We start from the raw sequence: 12,508 nt of genomic DNA on the forward strand, positions 1-12,508 counted from the left end.
TATTATTGTCATCGGTACTGTGTATCAAGTGGCAACCATTATAGCTCGTGCCGAGCGCTCCAGCTTCTCCTTAGACCACCCTAGTGAATGTGCTATATGTACAACGCAAATTGGAAGGGCCTTTGGTTGGACAAGAGAGGTAAGCAACACTAACCATAGAGGTTGCCATTGAGCATCACTTTTTGCTATAAAAAATCATCTCATACTCTTGTGCAGATACATACTCTCGTCGCTGCTACCTTCACACGAGCATAGTTGGACAAAACCATAACCATTCTCACCTGATTATATCGTTGATCCTTCCAACATGATGCACTGGGGCGGTAGATGCCAAGATGGGACAGCATGGCGAGGTATGGAGTTAAAATTTTTGTGGTCCAAAATAAGGGCCTTACATTTTTTTGGTGGAATTAAGAGAGATGTTTCTTTGCAGGTGGATCTCAGCATTGGATATGACTTTTAAGAGAGCTTGTTGAGGCGTCATGTAAAGCAAGGGCAAGTGTTAGTAGAGCTTTATGCTGGATGTGGAGATTGTGCTATGGTAGCACAAAAATTAGGCATGAACATTGTTTGTATTGATCCTGAAAAAGGATGTAGTGGAGAGTGTCTTGATGAAGATTTCATTGTAGTGCAGTAAACATATTTTTTTTGTGAATATTCAAGTGATTGGGTTTAGCAATTGTTTATGATTGTGTCATGATCTTATTTTTCATATGAAAAAAGAGAGAAAGAGGGCAAGAGCAACACATGTTGGAGTTTTGCAATAAGACATCATTCCCCTCTGCAACGATGTTTATGTACAATTTATCATACAAACCAATAAATAATCAACATTTTCTATATTGGGTGGATGAATAACATAGTGAAGCATTTGTAGACTCGAGGGGATCTGTGTATGCAAAACATGAGTTAAGTATGTTGTGTTGAGAAATGAGAAGGAAATATAGAGAGAGTGAGCAAAGAGAAGGACAGAAAGAGTGAGAGAGAGAGAAAGAGAGAGAGAGGGAGTAAAAGCAAAGAGAAGGGAAGAGAGAGAGGGAGGATAAAGAGAGTGAGCAAAGAAAGGGACTAAAAGAGTGAGAGAGAAGGGTAGAGAGGGAGGATAGAGAGAGTGAGCAAAGAAAGGCACCAAAAGAGTGAGAGAGAAGGGTAGAGAGGGAGAGGGAGAGAGGGAGGATAGAGAGAGTGAGAAGAAAATAGGTTTGAAAGAGTGAGTGAGTGTGTGTGTGTGTGTGTGTGTGTGTGCGTGTGTGTGTGTGTGTGTGTGTGTGTGAGAGAGAGAGAGAGAGAGAGAGAGAGAGAGAGAGAGGAAGCGACAGCAAAGAGAAGGGGTAGAGAGAGAGAGAGAGAGAGAGAGAGAGAGAGAGAGCAGAGAGAAGGACTGAAGAGCTAGCAAAGAGAAGGATAGAGAGAGAGAGAGAGAGAGAGAGAGAGAGAGAGAGAGAGAGTAAAGACAAGGATAGAGAGAGTGAGCAAAGAGAGAGAGAGAGAGAAAGAGAGAGAAAGAGAGAGTAAAGACAAGGATAGAGAGAGTGAGCAAAGAGATGGATAGAGAGAGAGAGAGAGAGAGAGAGAGAGAGAGAGAGAGAGAATATAGAGAGAGAGAGAGGAGAATATAGAGAGTGAGAGGAGAGGGAAGGAGGATAGGAGGTAAGGGAAGGATAGAGAGGGAGAGAGAGAGCTACAAAAGAGAGAAGGATAGAGAGAGTTAGCAAAGAGAAGGATAGAGAGAGAGAGAGAGAGAGAGAGAGAGAGAGAGAGAGAGAGAGGACCAAGATAAGGATAGAAAGAGAGGGGGGATAGAGAGAGAGAGAGAGAGAGAGAGAGAGGGAGAGGGAGGGAGGGAGTGAGAGCAAAGATAAGGGTAGAGAGAGAGAGGGAGGGAGCGAGAGTGAGTAAAGAGAAGGATTGAAGAGTTAGCAAAGAGAAGGATAGACAAAGAAAGAGGGATAGAGAGAGAAGGAGAGCCAAGAGAAGGATAGAGCGAGAGTGAGCAAAGAGAAGGATAGAGAGAGAGAGAGAGAGAGAGAGAGAGAGAGAGAGAGAGAGAGAGCCAAAATAAGGGTAGAGAGAGAGGGGGAGGATAGAGTGAGAGTGAGAGTAAAGAGAAGGATAGAGAGAGTGAGCACAAAGATAGATATAGAGAGAGAGGAGGATATACAGAGTGAGAGAGGGAAGGAGAATAGGAGGTAAGAGAAGGATAGAGAGGGAGAGAGAGAGAGCTACAAAAGAGACAAGGATAGAGAAAGTTAGCAAAGAGAAGGATAGAGAGAGAGGGGGGAGGAGAGAGAGAGAGAGAGAGAGAGAGAGGGAGCCAGAGTAAAGAGAAGGGTAGAGAGAGAGAGAGAGAGAGAGAGAGAGAGAGAGAGAGAGAGAGAGGGAAGGGGCATAAGAGGTAAGAGAATGATAGAGAGGGAGGGTGGGAGAGTGAAAGGGAGGGAGAGAAATGGACGGTGGTAATAGAAGAAAGAGAGAGTGTTAGCAACAAAGAGAGACAAGGATAGAGAGAGTGAGAGAGGGAGGGTGGGAGAGTGAAAGGGGAGGGAAGAGAGACAGGGGGAGGGAAGAGGGAAGAGAGACAAGGATAGAGAGAGTGAGAGAGGGAGGGTGGGAGAGTGAAAGGGGAGGGAAGAGAGACAGGGGGAGGGAAGAGGGAAGAGGGTGGGAGAAGGAGAGAGAGGGTGGTGTGGGCTTGGCTATCGGGCTGGGCTGGGGCAGTGGTGGCAATAGTTAGTTAGGAAAATAGGACCATCCCCCTTGTTCCTATTTTCAAGTTGCATCATCTTTTTTAAGTTGCTCCAAGTCATAATTTTTATTAAAGATTGTGGAAATATAAGACGGGCATGATCATAACTGGCACTATCAATTGGAGCCCAACAATCATTATGGGGCATCTAGCCCTTACTTGATTGGCTAATTTGATAAGGATTACAATGTGATCCAACTAAGGTTGCCTCACTTCTATTAGTAAGTTTTAACTAAAATGTGAAACCAGCTTATCTTAGTCAATGCCAAAACAAGTATTGTTTGGTACTTTGCCACCATAGAGCTTCAAATGCAACTTCCCTTGCGGGTATACTAGCCTAACTATCACATCCTCACTCCATTTTTTCCCAGATTTTTCCATGGCTATGGGAGTGAAGGAAGAGCTCTATTTGCCTAGATGAAGGTAAGAAGAGAAGAGCCTTCATGGTTGTTCTCTCTTACAAGATGTGGATAGAGAAGAAGCTCATAATAAAAGGGAGAAGCCTACACTCACAAGTATTATATTGCAAGGGAATGAATGTGTATTTCTTAATGTCAAAATTGATTTGTATACAAATCTCTAGCATTCACAGTAGGCATGACAAAACTTAAAATAGTATCAAGCCACTAGTTATAGTCTTAAGCAAGTATGTGCACCAAGTTGGTGATTTCCATGTTTGGCATTAAGCTCAGGGTAAGGCTGCTTCATAAATCCTAGAGCTATTACCAAAGATGGGCTTCCGTTACCAAGTAAGATGGCAAAGCGCCTTATGGTAGGTCAAGTGGATGAAACTATGTTAAGTTGTGAAGTGGTTAACATGTCCCTAGGGATGGGATAGTTTAAACATGTTCTATTTGAAAATTAAGCTAAAAAATTGCATAATGTAAACCTCAGTTCCAAGTGTTCTATTTTAAAAGTAAGCTAAATAGTTGCACAATGTCCACATATTTGGAAAGCGAAGAGTATTAAAACAAGAGTATGACAACCTTGACCAAGGTTGTGGAAATCAATCACGCACTTGTAGAATTTCAAGTTATCGCAAACAATCAAAAAGATTAGAAAACAGATTCTTTAAAGACCCATTTTCCTTTATATTGGATGGGGTTTAACGTTTTAATTAAAGTTTATACTAGAAATAGGGCAACCTTATCAATAAGCTCGCCACCCTTGAGGCATAGTCCAAGGTTATGGAAATTGGTCACACAACCGTGGGATTTTCAATTATTGCAAAAGATTAGCAAAGGGATTCTTTAAAGACCACCTTTTAAGCATGAAATTTTCCTTTATATATTAGATGGCTTGACTTAAATATATTTGATGCTTGACAGGGAAAAGCTAAGGGATTAGGTATATTTTTCTATCAATTTCAAGCTATTGGGATTTCTCGATATTGCCCGATGTTGTTTAGGAGGTCACACTCTAAAAAACATATGGTTTTGGAGCCTTGGATGGTGTTGTTTAGGAGGTCACACTCCTAAAAATATACATTTTTTGAGCATTGGATGTATTTGTTGTTGTTTTCAAGCTTGTTTTTTATTCGTGTTTGCATTAGTTTTGTTAGTGAAAAGCATAGTATAAAGATGCTTTTTTTGCATCTTGTGAGACACTATTTCTTAGATGGAATTTGCAGAACATGAGAGTAGTGCCAATGCTACATTGTGACCATATAGAGTTGCATGGTCGTTGCAAAGACTTGAGATTTATGTCTAGAGAAGATTAGGGTGTATAGAAATGGATTAGAATCAACATCTTAGCATATTAGAAATGCAAGAAAGAGATTAAATGCTAATGATAAAAATAGAGCATAATGACAAAGGAAGAGATTTAACATAAAAGCTCATATGATAATACATTAGGTAGAGTGCCTTTTTAGTACATCTCCATTAGCCACCATTAATCATGGTCTATAAGCTTGCTTATTTTCTCCCTAAGCTTTCATAGATTTGAGCACCATCTCTCTTGATTTGAGCATAGACGTCTCACCTACACAACAATTCGGCCTTGTGCTATGAGCATTAAAAGAAAACTTCAGCATTAGAGTAGCCGGAAGCTTGATTTATCCTCTAGAGTCTTGGTAGGCTAACCAAGTGCTACTAGCAATGCTTGCTTTGTCACGTCGTGTTGGGTGTTTCATAAGGGATCCATCGGTAAACTTATTCGAAACTTCCTTTGGTTAGGATTAGATGGAACTGTACACACCAGGGTGAGAGTGGCTTGGGATACAAATTATTATGCCTAATAAAGAGGAAGGATTGAACATCGTTGACCTAGAGGTGCAGTGTAAGGCTTTACTTTGTAAGCTAATAAGGCAGAGGATTTCTTCTTGGCACTAAGCCTTGGAAGGACTTTCTTATGCAGCAGATTACAAGGTGCATTCCGATTAAGGGAGGTGATTGGATTTATAGCCCACATTTTATCTTCTCGCGGATACAGAGCATAGATCACCTTCTTCTTCCTTGGTGAGATTGCTGTGAGCCTGGGATTGCACATGAGGAGCTTCTTGGTTCATATTCTCCACAGCCAATTGAGGAGGCTGACAGGGAGCCCTTTATGTGGAATCACTTAATCTTGGATGAATTTGGTAGACCTCTTGGAGAAACCACGCATATCCAATGGGTTGCTTGGGCAACTCTTCTCCCCTTAGTGTTGGATTGAAAAAGACTCATGAGTCTCACGAAGGACGAAAGAATACTTCGCACCCATTGAGAGGCACTAGTCAGAGGATTATGCAAGTAAATGCAGTCATATCTAACCCAGTGGATCACAAAGAACTTCATGGAAGGGACTCATCGCTTATGGTTTGGGGTATTCTCAAGAACGGGTGTACCTATTCAGGTCATGTGCCTCGCTACTTTGGGTGAGGATGATGTACTAGTCTTCTAATCCATTTACGATAGATGGCTCTTAGAGAGAAGTCTTGAGCAGGATATCATTGAGGGTCTAGTGGTCCGATCGATGAGAGTGGTGGTGGACAGGGTAGGAACGCACATCTATATTAATCCATCTCAAGGGATGATTACGAACTCTTGGAGCCTTTGGTTATATGATGGGTGTCGTATCATAGATGCTTGCACTAGGACTCCGGTGAGTGGGAGAGGACGAATACTTTTAACCCATGAAGAGCATGCCCTTCTTCAGTTACATTGTGTGCAAAATGCTAGACACTTGGTTATGGGAAAATCCAGAGAGTCCCTACTTCTAGACCATATTGGGAGGCTTATTGGATCACCCTTGACATTCAAGGAGCTTTTTGGTGGAGGTTGTGGGGCACTCGTACATAGGGGAATGAAGATTTGCTCTATTATTTGGCTTTCTCTACATGGTGGACTTGGCGTCTTTCCCACCTTCTAAGCGCCTAATTTTGGCCTCCACATGGGCTAGCCATTCCACACATTTGAAAACAACCTCCTCCAGTCATTGACTACATCTCCTTGTTTGAAGCCATGGTGCAACAAGAGCGAGAGACTTTAATGACATGTCACACATGCCACCTCTTCATCAATGTTTCCATTGTAAGGGCATGCACTGTATTGCCAAGTGTCTTCATAAAGTCGCCATGTACCAAGAACCCCAACTCTATCCATAAATTCAACACTAAACCCCAATGTCATTCCTTACGGAGGCACATGTTACAAGTGTGGATTCGAACATGGTTTAAAAATTATCCCAACAGAGTTAATTGCCCAAATGGCAACATTAACCACTTCAAAAATGAGCCTTAACTTGTTGACTGTACAAGGAGTACTTATTCATATAGTTTTCCTTAATGCTATCATGCCACACATGGTGCCAAGCTCCCCGCCACCTGGAATTGGAAGGACAAAGCTCAATCAAACGCACCAACAAAGCCGATTGTGGTGGCATCAAAACTTTCATCATCATGGATGGGCAAACAATTTTTCGCCTTTGATCACATTAAGTTGGAAGCTTTTAACCCCCTTTGTATATATGTAATGTAGTACCCTCTATCAATTGTACAGACACATATACTTGGGAATGTTAAAAAGCTTAAATGCAAAAACAAACAAAAACAAAAAACAACAAAATAAAGAGCCACCTCCCCTCTCTCTATCCACACACACCCAAACTCTCTCTCTCTCTCTCTCTCTCTCTCTCTCTCTCTCTCTCTCACACACACACACACACACCACACAGTCCTTTTGAACTCCCCAATTGCTCCTTTTCAACCTTCCCCCTATTTACTCCACCTATCCATCGCCACCCATGTTTAGAGGCCCTGCCTTCGCCTCCGTAGGCTCCCATGTCTCGTGTCTCCGCCCCATGCCTACGGCCCTCTTCAATGCACCTGGACCCTCATCTCCCATGCCTTTCCTCTGCTCCATAGCCATTGCCACTTTGCCTACTGCTGCCACACAAAGAGAGAGAGAGAGAGAGAGAGAGAGAGAGAGAGAGAAGGAAAAGGGAAAAAAAGTGAGAACAAGAAGAAGGGGCAAGAAAAGGAGGAGGAAGAAGAAAAAGCATGAGAGATTAGGAGAGAGAAGAAAAAACAAGGAAAAGAAGCATGTGTGTGTGTGTGTGTGTGTGTGTGTGTGAGAGAGAGAGAGAGAGAGAGAGAGAGAGAGAGAGAGAAGGGGAAAAAAGCAAAAAGATGCGGGGAGCAAGAAAGAGAACTAGAACAAGGGACGAGAAAAGCACAAGAAGGAAAGAAGTAGGAGGAAGAAGATAAACCACGAGAGAGAAGAGGAGACAGAAGAAAAAATAAAGAAAAGAAACAAAAGAAGAGAAAGAAAGAGCAATAGAGAAGGAAAAAGAAGACAACAGAGGCTCCAAATTTCTTTTTGCTAAGAGAGTGAGCCTTCATTTTAATACCAAGTCAGTGGCTCCGGAGAGAGGCTTCAAGACAAAGTGAGCTCCGAATTTTTTTTAACTTAAAAATAGACTCATCCCCTTCTCAACTAAGCACTTCACACAAATCATACGTGCACTCCCCTAAAACCATGGACATAACCCCTACACAAGAACACAAGTACACTACACAGAAGCTTCTCAACGAAACACACTTCAAAGAAGAAGCCCACGGTTTTTCTTGATCAATTTGCCAAAACCCTTAAGGCCAACCAAAGAATAAGGTCGCACACTCGAAGCCAAAGTACTACAAAGTGTGCATACACCATACCCTCACTACTACTGATGTACATCTAAGTATATGATGGAGGACCGTGCTGGGCCCAAGCAATTGTCCTCAATGATTACATTCCCAATCTATTTGACAACTCAACCTCGCCGGCCAACTAACCTCTTTAACGATAACCTCTTCACATATACATTGCTCGTAAGAATTGCTCGTAAGAAAGGAGAGAGTTGGAGTCTTCACTCGAAGGAAAGAACACACCAAGACACCTTCAACCCTCTTAGCAACCCATACATGACACATGTCACAAGGACTTCACACTTTATAAGCACATCTTGCATACATAAGCACTCACAATAGCTAGCACCTACACCAAGCTTCGTCATCGAAGGTACGTCTTTGGATGGGGGGCCATGGTGGACGAAAGCTAGTCCATGGTACAACACATGGCTTGGATCCTCTTCAAACGTGCAAGAACTCTAAAGATCTTCAAAAGAAAATGACTCCTTGTGGTCTCCATTAGACCAGTTGCCTCTTCTTTGACCGTCTTCACCATCACATAAGAACCTCGATCACAAGCACAATGAAGCAACCCATTCCACCATGAGATTTGGGAATCATACCTTGTCGTACCAAACAATCTGCACCACCGTCGATCATTGCCAATCAAATAAAGGTGGTTTTAGTGCATGAATACACCAAGCAAGTCCTCTTCTTTGCATTGGTGCATGAATACACCAAGCAAGCCACAAGTCCTTTCTTTACGTGGATCCATAATGCTTTACAACCCTAGAGATAAGGCCTCCCATTAAGCATTTTTCCATCTACATTACACATGCACAACCTCCACATGCTTCCTCACTCAACGAGACCAACCAAACTTTCCAACTAGACCCAAGGCATATCGATTGGTTTCATCATTAATGACCATCTTTGACCATCCACACTTCTTTGAAATTGACAACATTTTCATCACTCGAGCTTGGTGATGTGAGGATGTGATCACCATTAGAAAGGGGGATATATTAATACTTTATAGGTTAACATGGTTTCACCCACATGACCTACCCTAAGGTGTTTTGCCATCTTATCTAACAAGTAATGGAAGCCCATCTTTGAGATAGTCTAAGGTAAGGTCTTAACTTGAACACATACCTCTTTGGGTTTTGGGGTTTATGATCCTAAAAAATATCAACCCTAAGAGGGATCTCCTTTAATAAATTTAGCTTACGTTACAACTTTCCTTATTCGCCATTTGTTATCTTTATCAATAATTGATTTCACTTTCCATCTTTTTAGCCTTCTTATTTAATCTTGGTCAACTCTTCCAAGCATTTGGGAGCATATATATTAAATTAACTAGGTATGACCAAGCACCTGTATGAAGTTTAAGCCCTCACATAGTAATATACTATAAAATTAGTTAAAACTTGTAGTAACACTATGGTGTGGACATGAGGTTCAAGCCCTTGCATATAAATATACATACATACATATGTGTGTGTGTGTGTGTGCTCTCTTTAAAAAAAAGACATAGGTGAAGTTATTGATAGTCTCTCCTCTTTCCCTTTTCCTAATGACCTTTTTCATATGAAATTATACTAATTTAAAGTATAATGCTGTTTTCCTAGTGTTAACACTACGTTAACATTAATTTTATAGCACAATTGGCTGGCCCATCTTAATGTCAGCCGGATCACCCGTCCAAGCCCCTGCCCATCCAGAATAGCAGGGGTTTGTCTGGAAAGAGCCTTAAAATATTTGTAAAATGTGAACTGAATCACATCAAACAAGAGTGTGCTTGATTTTACAATAGACTGCCCATCTAGACAAACTGTGACGTAAGATATAAATCGATTTAATTTTAGCTATACAATTACAAAGTTGAGAATTTCAAATGGCAATCTTCAGGACACTACTGAAACACCTTATGAAACCTGGGTTAAACAGTTCGTGGACAGACCCTGCCAGGCAAAATAACAGTAAAAGAACTTCAAACACCAATACCAAACCGAGACTTCATATTTTGTCGATTTTATCTGCCTTGATAATGGGGTTGGCCTTGGCTATGGCATCACGTGCCGCAGCACGGTAATCAAAGGAGCAATTGTGCTTGTCATGGTATCGGTGGAGGGAGCAGAACTGGTTGCCACACCGGCACTTGAATCCTGTTAACCCCACGCGCTTTTTGCAAGCGAAGCACCGATTTGGCTGCTGTGGGGGTGGGGTCATCTGCGCAGATGACGAAGCTGACTCGGCACTTTCAGTTTCCACTGGTTGGCTTGAAGCTCCTGCCACAAGAACTGCAACTTCTGGCAGCAGCTCCAGAGAGGACTGGCTGGCTGACATGGCGGCTGCTGCCTCTGCTGCCTTGGCCTGTTTCATCACAACATTGCGATAGCATTGAGAGCAAAGGTTCATGGTCGTGGCACTCCCAAAGAAGCCACAGTTGTTTGTGCACAGTATCGGTCCCTCAGGTGGCTGACGCCCTGTCTCATCCTTGTCCATCTTCCAGCTTTCCTGCTCCATCGTAAGCACACCTCCAAATATCCTGTTTTGTTGACTATGAAGTATCTTCAGGGTTATTGCAGCAACCTGCAGCTTTGCTCACAAGAAGGATACTAAATCAGAAAAATAAAAACAGCCAGGCACAGAAAAGCACATACCAGCAAGCATGATGATGTGATGCAAATGCAGCGGCACGCATGAAAAAACTTATTCGAAGAGTACAAGGCTGATTGCAGGCCAGTGTGGGCAACCACTATGCAGGGTTCAGCCACAATGTATGAAGGACAGTCTTGCCCATTAAACTGCCCACCCTTCCCATGGCCAAGGTCAGGCACTGTTCTGTAATCGCCTTAAAATAAAAATCATAAAAAATGACCAATTATCACACGCACGTGCCCCCCCCCCCACACACACACACACAAAAACCTTATTCAAAGAGTACAATGCTGATTGTCGGCCAGTGTGGGCAACCAATACGCAGGGATAACCCATCATGGATGAACGGACAGTCTTGCCCAGTAAACTGCCCATCCTTCCCATGGCTCGAGCAGACCCAAGGTATGGCATTCTTCTGATATCGCTTCTAAAATTAGGTTATAAAAATTTGCACCTGAACACGCACATGCCCCCCCCCCCAAAACACACACACACACACACACACCGTGCATGCACAGCACCCCAAATAATCTCGATAACACCTGATAGACACAGTCCTCTAAATATTTAAGAAGAGCAGAACACAGGAAAAAAGTCTTGAATTTCAATATGACGTGCTCATAGTTTGAATTTACCTTAATTTGTTTTATGTGAAAACCAACAAGGGCTCTGATGGGTGCAGGACAATGAAACTCTTACACATTGAAAGGGCCATTAAAAGGCCATGGGGGGATGGCATCTGTGAAAGGTGAGGATTCCAATCTGCAGAAAATGAAGGGCATTCCAAAGAAAGATTCAAAAGGCAGTAAGCAGAAGCAAGGCACATGAGTGCATTCAAAAAGGATAATTGTCTGTTAAGGTATTGGGGTTCAATGAAGTCAGGAATACATTAAACTAGGGTATAACCACAGCCGAATCTATCTCTTATACGTTAACGTTTGACTAAATCCAGACATTAGGTTTGGAGATAGCCAACATTAGGGTTTGATTGGGGCTTCTTGCATCTGTCTGAAACTTTTGCCTTCAAAATTCGTGTGAAGGCGTACAGACTAGGGTCCGCTAAATCTGTCTGTCAGCCATCGTAAATTAGGTTTTCCCCGATGTCCATTAGGGTTTCATAAGTCTCTGCCAGACATAAGGGTTTAATAGCGTTTCATTGCTATGTCTGCCGGAAATTTGGGTGAGAATGTCTGCACATAACTAGGGTTTCACAAAATGAGGGCTTCGTAAACCGCATTAGGGCTTCGTAAGGGTTTCATGAAACTCTACGTTTTGAGACAGAAAAATTAGGGTTGCAACGAAAAAGGAAATATAAAAATCAGGGTTAGCGTTACACAGGCAAGGGCAACCTCTGAAAAACACAGAGAGGTCAAAAGCACAAACAAAGGAGCCAGAAAAAAACAGGGAAACGCAGGCTTCTGAATCTGCTACTCACGGTTAGGGTTACCTGTATATATGCACAGCAAACGGTGAAGCTCTGTGGGCTTCTGCGCAGACGAAGCCCCCTGCAAAATATTATGCAAAACCATAAATAGAATGCTGTAAATATGTCCTCTCTCTTTTATATAGAGCCCTTTTAACTAGTGTGCTTGGGTAGCGGTTTGTTTTCCAAAATAGAAATGAAGAGAGAGAGAGGGGGGCTGCCAGCAGGGGCGGTGGAGGGAGGGGGACGAGGACGGGGCGGCACGGCACGGCACGGCACGTAACGGCGCGGCACAGGGGCATGGCAGGACCTTCAAGAGAAAAATCCAAAACCTAACTTTAATGATTGACTCTTAAACAATGCCAAAATGCCATGTATAGACTGTCTGTTCTGTATCTTTGTAAGATCATTGATCTCTCGATTCACTGAAACCATATAGAGTATAGTTACCATTGATAGTATACAGCTTCACATTCCTTGCATCACAATAGTTAAAGAGATGTAAGCCTTCAAACAACAACATGAAAAGGGACCGATATGCAAACTCTGATGACATGATGCATTTGAATAGAGTTAATGTGTA

General features: G+C 42.5%; 1 protein-coding gene across 5 annotated transcripts; it reads right to left on the reverse strand.

The window, feature by feature from the left end:
- Nucleotides 1-9,675: 9,675 nt before the first annotated feature.
- On the reverse strand, nucleotides 9,676-12,303 carry LOC147606452 (zinc finger A20 and AN1 domain-containing stress-associated protein 8-like). Of its 5 annotated transcripts, none has more exons than XM_086792051.1 (3): nucleotides 11,950-12,056; nucleotides 11,202-11,264; nucleotides 9,676-10,433 (listed from the first exon to the last, which is right to left on the reverse strand). In XM_086792051.1, the coding sequence occupies exon 3, from the start codon at nucleotides 10,365-10,367 to the stop codon at nucleotides 9,858-9,860; it is 510 nt and encodes a 169-aa protein (XP_086648177.1). In that variant the 5' UTR covers nucleotides 10,368-10,433; nucleotides 11,202-11,264; nucleotides 11,950-12,056; the 3' UTR covers nucleotides 9,676-9,857. The 5 variants fall into 5 exon arrangements, with proteins under 5 accessions (XP_086648177.1, XP_086648175.1, XP_086648174.1 ...); XM_086792049.1 differs by having other exon boundaries at nucleotides 9,676-10,439; nucleotides 11,138-11,264; XM_086792048.1 differs by having other exon boundaries at nucleotides 11,138-11,264; nucleotides 11,950-12,055.
- Nucleotides 12,304-12,508: the final 205 nt, after the last annotated feature.

Source organism: Cibotium barometz, chromosome 57 (assembly GCF_041138505.1).
Source record: "Cibotium barometz isolate CiBa-2024 chromosome 57, ASM4113850v1, whole genome shotgun sequence".
Classification (NCBI taxonomy): Eukaryota; Viridiplantae; Streptophyta; class Polypodiopsida; order Cyatheales; family Cibotiaceae; genus Cibotium; species Cibotium barometz.

What these genes read in the sequence shown, in the direction of transcription:
- LOC147606452 (XM_086792047.1), bottom strand. Translation starts at nt 10,367, where the DNA reads ATGGAGCAGGAAAGCTGGAAGATGGACAAGGATGAGACAGGGCGTCAG.